Below are 13522 nucleotides of genomic sequence, written 5' to 3' on the forward strand. Positions count from 1 at the left end.
AGGACAAACTACGCCTGTCTTAATGTTTCATACAAGTAAACTATAATCACCAAACGCTTGGGTGAGCTGCATTATAAACTTGGGATTACAAATGAGTCACATGTAGAGCTTTTAGAACTCCGAAAACAGCAACATTACATATTATGTGTGGAATAAGACTAAGAAAGAATAATGACATTTGGCTGTTGTGTTGGAATAGACAATGACGCCTTCAACTTTATTTTGTATCAAGTCTGAAATAAAACCAGTGTTCAGGCGTCTTGCTATTTTCAGCTCAATGTAGCCATCTGCTGGCTCACCTTGCTTGTTGAGCATTTATATTGCATGGATAGACTGTATTTTGTAAAAGCAAAGGATGACAAGGAGTGAAACACGCAGGACCCTATATATATGGGATCCCCGGGCCAGGATTGAGAAATGCGTTTGCATACTTGGCAAGAGTTCCACACTGTTAAAAACAGATAAAGCTCATTTGTAATCATCAGAAAACTGCATAAACATACCACAAATGTTTAGCTTCAGGAAAACATAGATAAGGGAGCACAGCTGGGCACTACATATGGAAAAAATGTGATGTGAACATTCATCTGACCTCACAGTTTAGTTCCAACCTTCTTTTGTTTAAGTCTAAAAAAAACAAACTTTAAAGAAAGAATTTTGACATCTCCCGAGCAACACCCTTGACCCCACATCTCCTCGGACACTGCACAGTGGCAGTACGTACACCGAAGGGGGTGTATAGTTAAGGTTAACTATGATTATGATGGGTTAAAATGCAGAGAAGGAATTTCATTCCTCTTTGATCACAATTTCTTGTGAAACTTTTATCGAGCTGATTAAAAAAGAGAAGAAAACAAGCGTAGACAGAAAGGATGATGCATCATTTAGCCTCATGTTTGTACAGGTTTTGGGTTACGAACTTTCATGTCAAAGTGTCAAGGCAATCAAGTCAATAACACAATGCTGAATTTCATCAGAGGAAACAACTGACCCATAAGTCCAGAAAATGCTAAATTACATAACTAAGTTGAAACAAAAAGTCAACAATGTCTCAATAACCTCAATAAAATCAGTTTGTTTGTGGACAGGTATGTTGTTGTTTTTTACCTGTATTCTATATTTACCTATAATTATCAGTTTTCACATGAAATCATAATATGAAAAAAGGAATAAGTGTAGTGAACCAAGTATTAATTTTACTAACAGACATCCATTCAGACATGTTTTTAGACTAATCTAAAATGTAATGTAGTGTAATGGAGACTAATCAAAATGATAGAATAAGCTATAAGTAGCAACCATTGAGCTGCAGGTGTATAATGAAGATCTACCCACCTCAGTACTACTTTCAGAGTATCTGAATAAAAATCCCTTTTATAGGCCAGGGGTGTCAAACATAAGGCCTGTGGGCCAAAAACCGGCCAGCAAGAGGCCCCAGTCCAGCCGTCAACCACATACCAAATTGTACAAATTTCAGAAAAAAACACTAATTTAAAAAAAATTTAATTAAAAAAAATAACAAAATGAGGACATTTGTCAAGAGTCGTGGACACAACCCAACAGTGAGACCAGAGCTGAGATGTTGGTGATGCATTTTTTTTTTTTGTTGCATTATTTGCATCACAGTTCTTTGGTTTTGTGAAAATATTGATACTTGTATGAGGTATACTTTGCAACATAAAGAAATTTAAAAAAGTTTAAAAATGTCAAGGTTCTTTTGGCTCTATTTTCCAGCCCACTCGATATAAAATTGGGCTGTCTGCGGCCTCTGAACTAAAATGTGTTTGACACCACTGTTTCAGGCATCTGTCGTCCCTCATAGCCACCGTTATTTGAAGCGATAAGTGCAGTTCAACACCGTTACACACTATATGTTTTGGTGAATCTTGTCTTCTCAGAACGTTATTTTCCACAGAGAGCTTACTCACACGCGTGGTCTTTGTCATTTCCACAGAAAGCCCAAATCATTCCACTGCGTGTTGAAACTCTTCTCCTCCACCTTGTGCCGAGCGTCTCTACCAGGATAATCACAGTTCTGGTGAATGATTCTGACGCAAAGTGCGTCATGAATCATCGGAAGCGGCGCAGTGAGCGTGTCGCGCTCCGGGCCGCGGCGGAGCGCTTGTCTGTACTGGTCGCAGTTTTTTTTTTTTTTTTTTCTTTCATGAGGAGAGAAGAGGGAGGGTCGGAGGTTCACACCCACCTACCACCAGACTACAAATAAAACACCACAGAGCAGCACACAGCCAGACAGAGGCAATATTCAACCCGAGACCTGGACATTTCCTGAAAACAGCACAGCAAGAGCCATGGCACAATGTAAGTAGATTTGTATTATTTTTAGATTTGATAGTTAATGTAGCAGATAAATAGCCTACGCATATATCATTCGGAATAAATGGGTTATATCTTTAATTTTCGGAAGTTAGCTCTGCATGAAGTCTGTATTTCAACACTTTTTTTCAATGCAAATGTTCACGTTACATTACATGTGACTATTAGAGATTATATGAAAAGTGCATGTGGAAACAAAGTCATATCCCCTGTCACCAAGCACAGGTATGCTGTCTAAACGTTATCTCAGTTTAACTGCACATTTTAGCAGACCGGCACACTAGATTAGAGGAACCAAATAGACTAATCTGGAATGTCTGAGTATATGATTGGTTGCTCTGAGACCAGAAACATTTATAATAGCAGCAGAGAGCAGCTGGAGCTTTCAACAGTTTACTGCTGCTCTCTTTATAGGCGCACACACACACACACACACACACACACACACACACACACACACACACACACACACACACACACACACACACACACACACACACACACACACACACACACACACACACACACTTACCTCTCTGTATATAGTTTGCTTAAGTGTGTCCAGTAGAACGGCATTGCATGTTGAAGAAACACTTTCTTGTTAACTGGAAATGTGACATCTATTCAATAAAAGATGTCTTTATTGCAATTCTGTATACTGCTCTGTGTACTTTCATGGAGTCAAAGTCAGTCTGTTTGAGCTACAAATAATGCCCGAAGTGGTGTTGGACATCATCAGACCACCACCCTTGTATGAAAAAATAGCATCCTCATAAATCATCGACATCTATTTCCCCCCGTCTGTGACAAGTACAAAGTGTTCATTTGAAAATGAAAGTGCCTGTGACCGGACACCTGAGGTCAGCATGGGTGTTACCTCCAAAAACTCTGAAAAGGTCTTTTACATCTGAATGTTTGTGTAGATATTTTCCAGGTTTAAAACAGTGTTTACCATGAAGGCTGTTAGCCAGTTGTCACCAGGCTTAATTTGTTTACATTTCCTTACAAGGCTCACGCCGGCCACAGTGGAGCGACCGAGACGTTCCAGGTGTGGTGCCGGTCAGGGGTGGTGGGATGAGAGCAGAGCGTGGGAGAGTGAAGCATGAAGAGACTAATGATGGGGTCGGGGGCACAGGGATTTCATTTTATAATACTGCTACAAGTAATTGTACACAGCCGCCCTACAGAATGAAATCTCTTCCCTCTGGGTTTACATATCACATACATCTGGCATGCCTCAGTGTCTGAGCTTAAACTGCACATTCTCCTGTTCTTCAGTTCAGGGAGCAAAGTCCTCCCATTCAGTTATGGAGCTGTCGGGGCCCAAACAAACCAATACAGAAAGGATGATGTCAGTCTTCTGTTGCATCATTGGTTTCTTGTTTCTGCAGGTGTGGGGTCACAAACTTACATATGCTATTGATCCTGGTAACTGTTTTCACATTTAAGCTGGTGCGACGTCTCTTCAGAGTCTCGCCTCGCTTTACGGTTAATCAGCAAACCAATAAATAATATTTAATACCGATCCAACGTGAGATACTGACTTGGGAGTTTGTCTGGACTAAACAGTAAAGCCCTCTTAAGTTTTGAACTATATTTTCCAGCTTTTCCACTATGCCACGCTGATTCAGTTCAGTTCAGACTAAGACCGAGGCCAACATCAGTAAAACATCAGAGCCACGACCAGGAATGATTCCCCATGGGCTTCGTGTAAAACAGCAGGGAGACATTTTTCTCTGCTCAGCCTTCACTTTGACTTTTCTTAACGCCAAGGCCTTACATACGAAGCGCACTAACCTCCTGACACGACATGAAGCAGCACAATAGCTGGTTGAACTCCAGCAGAAACATAATTGACATAGGAGGCACCTAACTTTTCCTCCAAACAGGAAATCAGAGGGTGGGTTTCTCTTACTCACAACAGTGGGAGTGTGCAGGGAGGGACTTTCTGTCTGACTCTGTTTACTCTGAGTTGAATCAATGCGAAACACCCTGTCAAACAAAAATAATCTCATAAAGTAAATCACTAAGCATCCTGCAGGCCCCCGCATCTGTAGCGGCAGGATAAACCTGCACAAATATTTTGCTCTTCTCTTTATGAGGTCATTATGAAACGGACAAGTGAAGCATCAGACTTTTAGAAAAGATACGCTGAAAAGTGATTCAAGCCTGAAACTTAATGGCCACAGTTTTCATCTTCCTAGAAAAATTAATTTGTCGGTAATGGACTTTTCCTTTTTATGTTTTGTTGCGTTCAGACACAGATGTCTATTTCCTTAGTTTATTGAATTATTGTATGTCCGACAAGTATAGAAAACCTGCTGTATGTGCTCCAAGAAACTCATTCTAAATGTCCCAATAAAAAATCTATCTCATCATGACAGTGGTTGGCTTGGATTGTTTTAATGCTAAAACCAGATATTTTTCCTTTATTCAAAGCTCTGGACATCGACCGTTGGAACCTGGAGTGTGAGTTCAACAACATCGACCATCGCACTGATCTCAACGGTGCAGATCGTCTCATTGTGAGGAGAGGACAGCCGTTTACAATCAGCCTGTACCTTCGCTCAGGAAGCTACCAGCCAGGAGTCACTGCTCTGGACTGTGTGGCAGAAACAGGTACTGCAATTTTTTTTCCCATTATCTATCCTGTAATTTAGATTTACTCTCAATTTGAAATAGTTTTATTACAGAAGCATTATTGAATCATTTTCATTGGATTCTTAAGTAGGTGATGCCTTCAGGGTACATTCTAATATCAATGGTAAGTACAAACAACATGACTTAAGCTGTTTATTTCTTAGAACGTGCGCACCCAGTAACCGATTGGTACTTTTGAAGAAGGTCTCAGATTTAAAAAGGTGGTGACATCTGGAATAAAATACTTGGAAAATTTAAAAAAAACAAAAAACTTTCTTAAAGATGATGGAAAAGCATTGTGCCTTTGTCCTCTGATTCAGGAAGTAAGGAGCACAGTGCTGACCTTGTTTCCACGGGTAATTTTCAAAGATGAAATAGGAAAAGGAGCAGCAGTGTTATGGAATAGAAGGCCGCTTCCTCTGCTACTGCCTTTCACACTGAACTTACTTCAGCTGCCGCTGCTCCCATCATTAACCATCAGCCATCGAACATATTTCTGCAGGAGCCTCTGAACTGAGCTGTTATTGTTGGGCACGTCACACATTATCATCCTATATTTTTCCTCATAATACAAACCCCGGCAATGATGCAGCACTTCCCCTCATTTAAGAGTTAGATAACGTTTTTAGGAAGAGTGTGATAAGACAACTGTTGCAGGCCATCAACTGCAACTCTTTTTGACAGGAAGTGTTGCCTGCCAAAAGTAAAGTGTGTGTATATCACAGATAACGTTATCAACTGTTAGAAGTCAAGCAGATTTTAATGGATTCACCACAGGCCCGTCATCTCACTTCATAAAGAGAAGGCATTCGAAATCGGAGCACTTATTTTGCTTGGCAGTATTAAGTGGGCGATGTCAAAGAGTTGAGCAACGATTTCTAACTGACCAAACAATCAGCTGCTGTTACCCAGCTATGCCATGCACGCATGGGAACGGACTCCGCAAAGATTTCAAATAAATTTAGCAACTGCTGGTGAAATTCCCATGAGACAAATGTTTTGCTAAGCTGTCATTGCATGCAGGTCCTCAGCCCTCGGAGCAGTATGGCACCAGAGCCTCCTTTGGTCTCTCCACCAACATCGACACCTCCTGCTGGAGCGCCGCCGTACTCAGTCCCCCCGGAGACATGGTGGCCTTGTCAGTCTGCTCTGCCCCTGACGCTCCTATAGGCCGCTACACGCTGACCCTGGGGCAGTCTGGGAGGATTGAGTTCATCCTGCTCTTTAACCCCTGGTGCCCAGGTGGGTAAACAGACCGTGTGTCAAGCTGCCGAGCAGTGGAGCTATTTAGGGCTAAAACTGCTTCGACGATCATGTTTCATATCGGAGTGAGCGCAGTTGTTCAGCGGTTTAGTGCAATCATACAAATGCTTTTATATAACAGTTCAACAGTTTAGAAAGTTGCTGCAGGGTCCAAGTATGTTTACTTGACCAGATTTTAAATCTGTACTCCGGCTTTGTTTTTGAACACAGATGCTGTTAAATTAAAAACAAGTATTTCCCACAGGGTCTTGGCAAGTAAAAGCTGTAGTTTGAAATTTTGTCATTGCAGTAATTGTGTAAGGATTGAAGCAATACTGATGAGAACTGGGCGATCTTGCCTTTAATCAATTTCTCCATTGATCACCTTGGTGGATCACTGACACCAGATGCCCTTAGGGGGGCATCAGACATTGGAGGGTAGTTTAGTTCCATTGCTTGCATGAGGTTGTATTTCGCACCGGCAGCATTTCACATGCAGGTGTTGATCTTTTTGTTCATGTACATTGACTTTTGTGCTTCTTGCTCATGGTATTATACAATCTTCTATAAAAATGTTCATATCGTATTTTAAACAAACCTGATTTCACTGAGCTAGATCTCCTCTTCACAGCTTGAAGTAGTCTTCATCTTTACTATTGTGGCCCTGTACTGTCTGAAGTAGAGCCCTGAACTGCTTTTGGTGAAAGTGCACATACATACAAATAAACATACGTATGCTGCAGGATTTATGGTTTGAATTAGGGCACACGTGTCGAACTCCAGGCCTCGAGGGCCGCAGCCCTGCACGTTTTGCATGTCTCCCAGCTTCAACACAGCTGATTGCAATGAGCAGCTCGTTATCTGGCTTTGTGCTGAATGTGATGATGAACCATCAGGACATTCAGGGGAGGGAGACATTGAAAACGTGCAGGGCTGCGGCCCACGAGGATCTGAGTTTGACACCCCTGAATTAGGGGTTAACTTGGCCGTCACCTCGGTTAGCAACTCAGAGAAAATAAAATGTTATCCATTCCTTCAGTTGCCAAATTTCATTCAGATCATCAGTCAGTCAAAGATCAATGTGATCCAGCAAACTAATATAGTTATAGATGTTTTTGATTTGAGAGGGCAAAGAAAATCTGTTTTGGTTTTTGAAGTTTCCAATAAATTACAGCTTCTTGGTTAGAATCCAGGTAAGTTCTGCATTGATACAATAACTGGTATTCTGTGATCTCTCTTGAAAACAGCGGATGTGGTGTATATGGACAACGAGCAGAATTTGGCAGAATATGTCTTGTCTCAGGATGGCATCATCTTTCGAGGGCACTACAAACATCCCATCCCAACGCCCTGGAACTTTGGCCAGGTACCAACACCAACACAGCCTCACTTCATCATTCAGCATAAGTCAGTCAGATGAGCTTTGTGCTATTATGGTTAGGAGTTTTAAAGCCACACCTGTCTAGCTTATCAGATGCCAGGGAAAAAAATGCACCTCTCCATTTATCACATGTGTGCAAATATATTTCAGTCACTGAAATCACCAGAGATATTTACAATAAATCTCACCATGGACAGTGAAGGACTGATGAAGAGAGATTTTTCTGTCACATGTGATGGCAGTCTGATGAGCCTGGCACTGCCAGAGGATTAGTCCGACAGCTGTTAAGGCTTTACAGCAGGGAAACTTTAAACATCTAATTTGCATCTGTTGAAAGATTCAGAATGAACATTTGAGTGAAGGTTGTGTAGTTTCCATGTTTATATTTGTCAACACTTCTCATCATCAATGCATCTTCATTGTCACACAGTTCGAAAGAGGAATTCTGGACATTTGCCTGAAGATCCTGGATATGAATCCGAAATGTCTGAGAAATCCTGGGAAAGACTGCGCAGGAAGAAAAAATCCCATCTATGTATCTCGAGTACTGAGTGCTATGGTTCGTCTGCTCCATCCCTGAAATGTTCATCTATCTTGCTTTTCTGCATCGATTTGGAAAAAGTAAACAGAAGAATATTGTACTCCATGGGTAAAATGTCTTTTACTCACCTTGTCCTTTGCCTGGCAGGTGAACTGTAATGACGATAAAGGAGTGCTGCTGGGAAGATGGACAGATGGCTATGAAGGAGGTGTGAGTCCTCTGCTCTGGAAGGGCAGTGTGGAGATTCTTCACAACTGGGAAAAACAAGCCTGTGAGCCCGTTCGCTATGGACAGTGCTGGGTGTTTGCTGCAGTGGGCTGTTCAGGTGAGATAGAGCGGAGCTTGGGTGGCAAACATGCTTGAATTGGCAAAAACAAAAGCGCACAAACATTTTTTGCTTTTGCTTTATTGCATTCACCAAAAGGGATTTGTGTACTTCTTCAGTTTCCAGAGCTCTGGGAATCCCTTGTCGAGTCATCACCAACTACCTGTCTGCCCACGACACAAACGGCAACCTGCTGATCGAGCGCCACATTGATGAGAACGGAGCCCTCATTCAATCCAGAGAAATGATCTGGTCAGTCCTGACTGACGCTGCAATAGCACCTGTTCCCCCGGGAATTTACCACAATCGTAAATGGAGCAATTCAAATAGATTATTTCTGAACGACCGTAAGCATCAAAGATTTATTCCGGGTGCTATTTGACCAGGGGGACACTTGTTAACGTATTATTGTTCTCAATTCTCTATTTTATATTATTATAAATTATCCTGTTCATTACATTATATTTAGTTGGAGACATGTGTTTTTTGTTTAAAAAAACAAACAAACTTATATTACCTTTAAACTTAATTTGATACTTGTTTTTCATGATTTCTTATAATAATTCTAAAGAATAAACAATGGAGGGAAAAGACATGAATCTCCTTTCCCCTGTGGTTTCTTTTACAAATCACACCCTGGATATATCAGATAGTGAGTGTTTAAGTCAAGAGACTTAATAGCAGCATATTAGTAGCTTTAACAAAGGCAAAACAGCTTGCAGTAGTAGTATACCAAGTAGTGAATACCAAGTCTGAGCTCTGTATTCTGTGTCCAGGAATTACCACTGCTGGGTAGAGAGTTGGATGACTCGGCCTGACCTGAAAGCTGGGTTTGACGGCTGGCAGGCCTTCGACCCCACCCCTCAGGAGAAAAGTGAAAGTAAAAAAAACAAAACACTTTTCATTAAAATATTTATTACTATTTAAACGAACCGAATTACTCACTGAAGTGGATCTCACATTATTTGTTACCCCTCCTCCTCAGGGGTGTACTGCTGTGGGCCGGTCCCTGTCCACGCCATCAAGGAAGGAGAACTCTCGTTCAAGTACGATGCTCCCTTCGTCTTTGCCGAAGTCAATGCCGACGTTGTCACTTTCATGAAGAAAAAAGACGGCAGCACGTCGAACGTGACCACCACCAGTGTAGTGGGCCAGAAGATCAGCACCAAGAAGGTGGGCAGTGACGATCGAGAGGACGTCACTCATCTCTACAAGCACCCTGAAGGTAGCAAGCACGAGTTCACACATCCATACACATTTCAGTAACTGACTTTTAATATTAGAAATTGGATGCAAAGAATCATTTCGTTTTACCATTTAGGTGTAGAGCAATATCACCATGTTACTTTTAGATGAGTGCTGACTAAGATACAGAGTATATGGATCATACAGTAGAGTATATGGTTTTTATGAATATGTGGTAAAAATCCTAAACCCATGTTTCGCACCTTGTTGATCAATTTGTTAACTCATAATATCCCATGAAAAGTAAACTAATGTGGCATTTCTGTTTCCTGTTCTTTCTGTTGATTGGTGCATTGTGCGTTTGTTCGATAATTCCAGGATCTAATGAAGAGCGGGAGGCTTTTAAACGGGCCGAGCACCAAAACAAGCTGCTCCACCAGCAGGAGAACCGTGGCCTCCACCTCGCCATCAAGCTGTCGTCAGACATGAGCAAGGGCTGTGACTTTGACGTGTTCGTCGTCGTTACGAACAACACGCAAAGCGAGAAGAAGTGTCGGCTGGTGTTTGGATCCTGTGCTCTGTCTTACAATGGCTTCCTGGGAGGAAACTGCGGCTTCAAAGACCTGCTCAATGTGGAGCTCTCGCCAGGAGCAGGTGAGCCAGGTCACCGTGCAGTGATTATGCGAATCTGTTGACTTTTCTTTCTGAGTTTGAATTGTATTTCATCTGTGCTTTAAGAGAGAAGAGTCCCCCTGAGGTTGAACTACTCCAAGTACGGCAGCCAGCTCACCGACGATAATTTAATACGCCTGGCAGCTCTTGCGTTAGACTACACAACCGATGAGGCAACGCTGGCGACAAGAAATATTGTTCTGGAGAATCCTCAAATCAGAGTCAGAGTGAGTACCATGGTCGCACCATAAAACTCACTTACATTAGAGGGCCAAAATAACATAACCGCTTGGCAAATATTCTGCTGGACGGCCAACGATCAGACTATTACAAGTACATCCACGTCACTGGTTTGTACTTGTGTGTTGGGAGATGTACGGCTGTGTCTTTCTACAAAGAGTGCACTCACACAAGCAGATTGCCGACACAGAATCTTCAAAATCTATACCCACATTGTGCCATTTTCACCTGAAATTTAAAGTGTTACTGAACTCTACTGAAAGCTGATAAACAACCAAAAAAATAATCGCAAGTTGCTGCAACAAGGACTGCCTCATTCTCTTATGGAGGTTTCAATAAATGAATCTCTTTTTGTGCTTGATTAATATAAAAGAGGCTTGTCCTTATTGAAACTGTGGTACAAAATGTAATATTTGCATTCACTTACTCAAAGTTGGTTGTGTTCTCCAGATCCTGGGTGAACCGAAGGAGCATCGGAAACTGGCTGCAGAGATCACTCTCAAAAACCCTCTGCCAGAGCCGCTGGAGAACTGCTGCTTCAGCGTCGAAGGGGCCAACCTGACCGGGGGACACTCCATCTCTGAGAGGTTTTTACAAGTTGCTTCATTACCTCACGAGAAGTCATTCCATCTAGTCAGTGTTCACGCTTGTGGCGCAGTTCCCTGGACTTTATTCTGGATTGAAGCTGAGATAATTGTTAAATTTTTTAACTTTGAACTCAAAAATTCAAATTAAATCTGTTGTTGAACTTTGATTAAGTTTTGGGACAGGACTCACACAGCTATGCAGTGTGTCAGGCTGAATGCAACACAATGCAAGTGGGATTTATACCAGCGCAGAAATCACCCAACAACTATTGATAATGATGTTCTGAAGTCAGTCATCTCCTGTGTTTGGCCTCCTTGCAGCTCTTTGGTCGGTGTGGTTCAGTCCTCTCTCAAACGTCAGTTGAACCTAGTCAGACTTTATTTGCTAACAAACTTCTTCTTCAAGCTCATTCAAGCTTGTGTTTGTTGAACAATCCACTGCTTAGATGTTTTCACTTATTAATATTATTTTGAGAATCATGTTGGGGGGAATGAAACAGTTGATTGTAAATAAATGAAGCATTGATTTTGTGGCTGCTTCACAATGTGTCTGTGGGGCCATTTTAAAGACCATCACCAATGTTTGGCCCGCCTTCTCCTCTAAACCGCCGTCCATCTGCTGCATTTCCATAAATAGTCGGAAATACCATGAAATAATCTCAATGTTTATCAATTGTGATGAATCCCTCCTCCAGCTGCCATTAAAGAAATATCCTTATATTTATTTTACAGGTTGGCCTGCTCTGTGGGACCTGGGGAAGAGGCCAAGGCAAAAGTTTACTTCACTCCCACCCGGACTGGACTCAGAAAGCTGGTGGTCGATTTTGACAGTAACAAGCTGTGTAATGTCAAAGGCTACAGAAACGTCATTATCGGGAAATAAAGGATTTTAATCGTACAGCCCCATTAAATGGCAATAATATTACTCTTTTATTTAACTATGAAGCCAAATAATAATCAGCACAAGCTTTCTCACTGCTTTTATGTTCAAATATTTTCGCACTTTTCATATTTTTCTCACTTTGTATATTTGTGACTGTGGAGCCATTATCACAAATAAAATGTGAAATTGTAAAGTTATTTGTTCAATGAGGCTAATCAGACATATGCATGCATTTTTAAGCAGTTTTGAAAGTATATTAAGTACTATGTACTAGTTTATACAAGTCCAACAAATAAAATGGATGTAACTAAATGCACAAAGCCAAATGCTTCATTTTTAATGACTATTGTTCCAAACGTCTGTGTTTCCATTCCATGCACAAACTATATTTCATCTGCTGTCGGTGTGTGAAAGCATTTAACTTGTTTGCGATCAGAAAATATACCATTGTCTAGATTAGTATTTAAATTTCTCGTGTCAGGCTGTCCTGCTCCACTTGCTGTTACGCAAAATATGGAGTAATCTTTGTACTAAATAACTTAAATGCACACGGCACAGGAATGATGCCAGAGCCGTATGAGGGTATTGCATGCCCAGACTTCTTATGAGGGCCTCACACGTCTCAGCTGAGAAGATCCTGCAGGATTAAACTCAGGCGATGATGTGGGTTCTTCATGCAGCATGTAATCAGAGCATGTAACAAGATGCAGGCGTTCCAACTTGGTTTAAAGCGACACTATCCCATAAAAACAAGAACATTGGTATAATGTACAACCTCACTTATAAATCTGTCCCAGACCGCAGTCTTTGAGGAACAATCGATTTTTCCAAGCTGAGAAAATGTACCTGTGTAGCCTCCAAAATGACTCCGTTTTAAAGTTGGTATAAGTTGTGTGACAACACAACATCCATCCATTCATCTACTCATCTAAGTCATTCGTAAAACAAATAAAAAATACCCCATGTTTTCACTGAACACATTTAAACGTTTACGTAACTTTGAACACATGTATATATCATGAAAATGTTGGTGAACCTTGCATGATATATACATGTGATCAAACTTTCTTCGTTGATGACCAAGTGCTTTAATTAACATTAATTAAACGCAATGTTCAAGATTAATTTGAACCATTCGGACTGGTCTTCATCACACATTTGTGAGACTTGTGAATAGGTCCTTTGTGCACATTTTATATTGTGTTTTAAGTGGTGTAGAGTATTGTTAGTCTGGTGTGTTAATAGACATTTTATGTTTTGTATATTTGGTGTGACCACCCTTTGCTTTCAAAGTCTTGCACACTGTTTCTGGAGGAACTTTCAGTGACGTCAGAGGGATCTTCTGTGAATGTAGTCTGGTTCATATCCTTATGTCTTCATGTAAACCCACACACACTTCATTTTGTTGAGATCATGAATGCCATTCCTAACAAACACTGCCTGTACTTCTTGCTGGTATTACCTGATGGGTAAGTAGCGTTACACACCTGCA

General features: G+C 41.2%; 1 protein-coding gene across 1 annotated transcript; it reads left to right on the forward strand.

The window, feature by feature from the left end:
* The first annotated feature begins 2084 nt into the window (after positions 1 to 2084).
* tgm2b (transglutaminase 2b) lies at positions 2085 to 12491 on the forward strand. The gene is made up of 13 exons (XM_080462101.1): positions 2085 to 2319; positions 4774 to 4953; positions 5998 to 6216; positions 7464 to 7582; positions 8028 to 8156; positions 8286 to 8463; positions 8583 to 8715; positions 9240 to 9343; positions 9449 to 9688; positions 10027 to 10302; positions 10387 to 10547; positions 11011 to 11147; positions 11880 to 12491. Exons 1-13 carry the CDS (start codon positions 2310 to 2312, stop codon positions 12028 to 12030), a joined length of 2037 nt encoding a protein of 678 aa, XP_080318227.1. The 5' UTR covers positions 2085 to 2309; the 3' UTR covers positions 12031 to 12491.
* The last annotated feature ends 1031 nt before the right edge of the window (positions 12492 to 13522 follow it).

This window comes from Lipophrys pholis (genome assembly GCF_963383615.2).
Source record: "Lipophrys pholis genome assembly, chromosome: 4".
NCBI lineage: Eukaryota > Metazoa > Chordata > Actinopteri > Blenniiformes > Blenniidae > Lipophrys > Lipophrys pholis.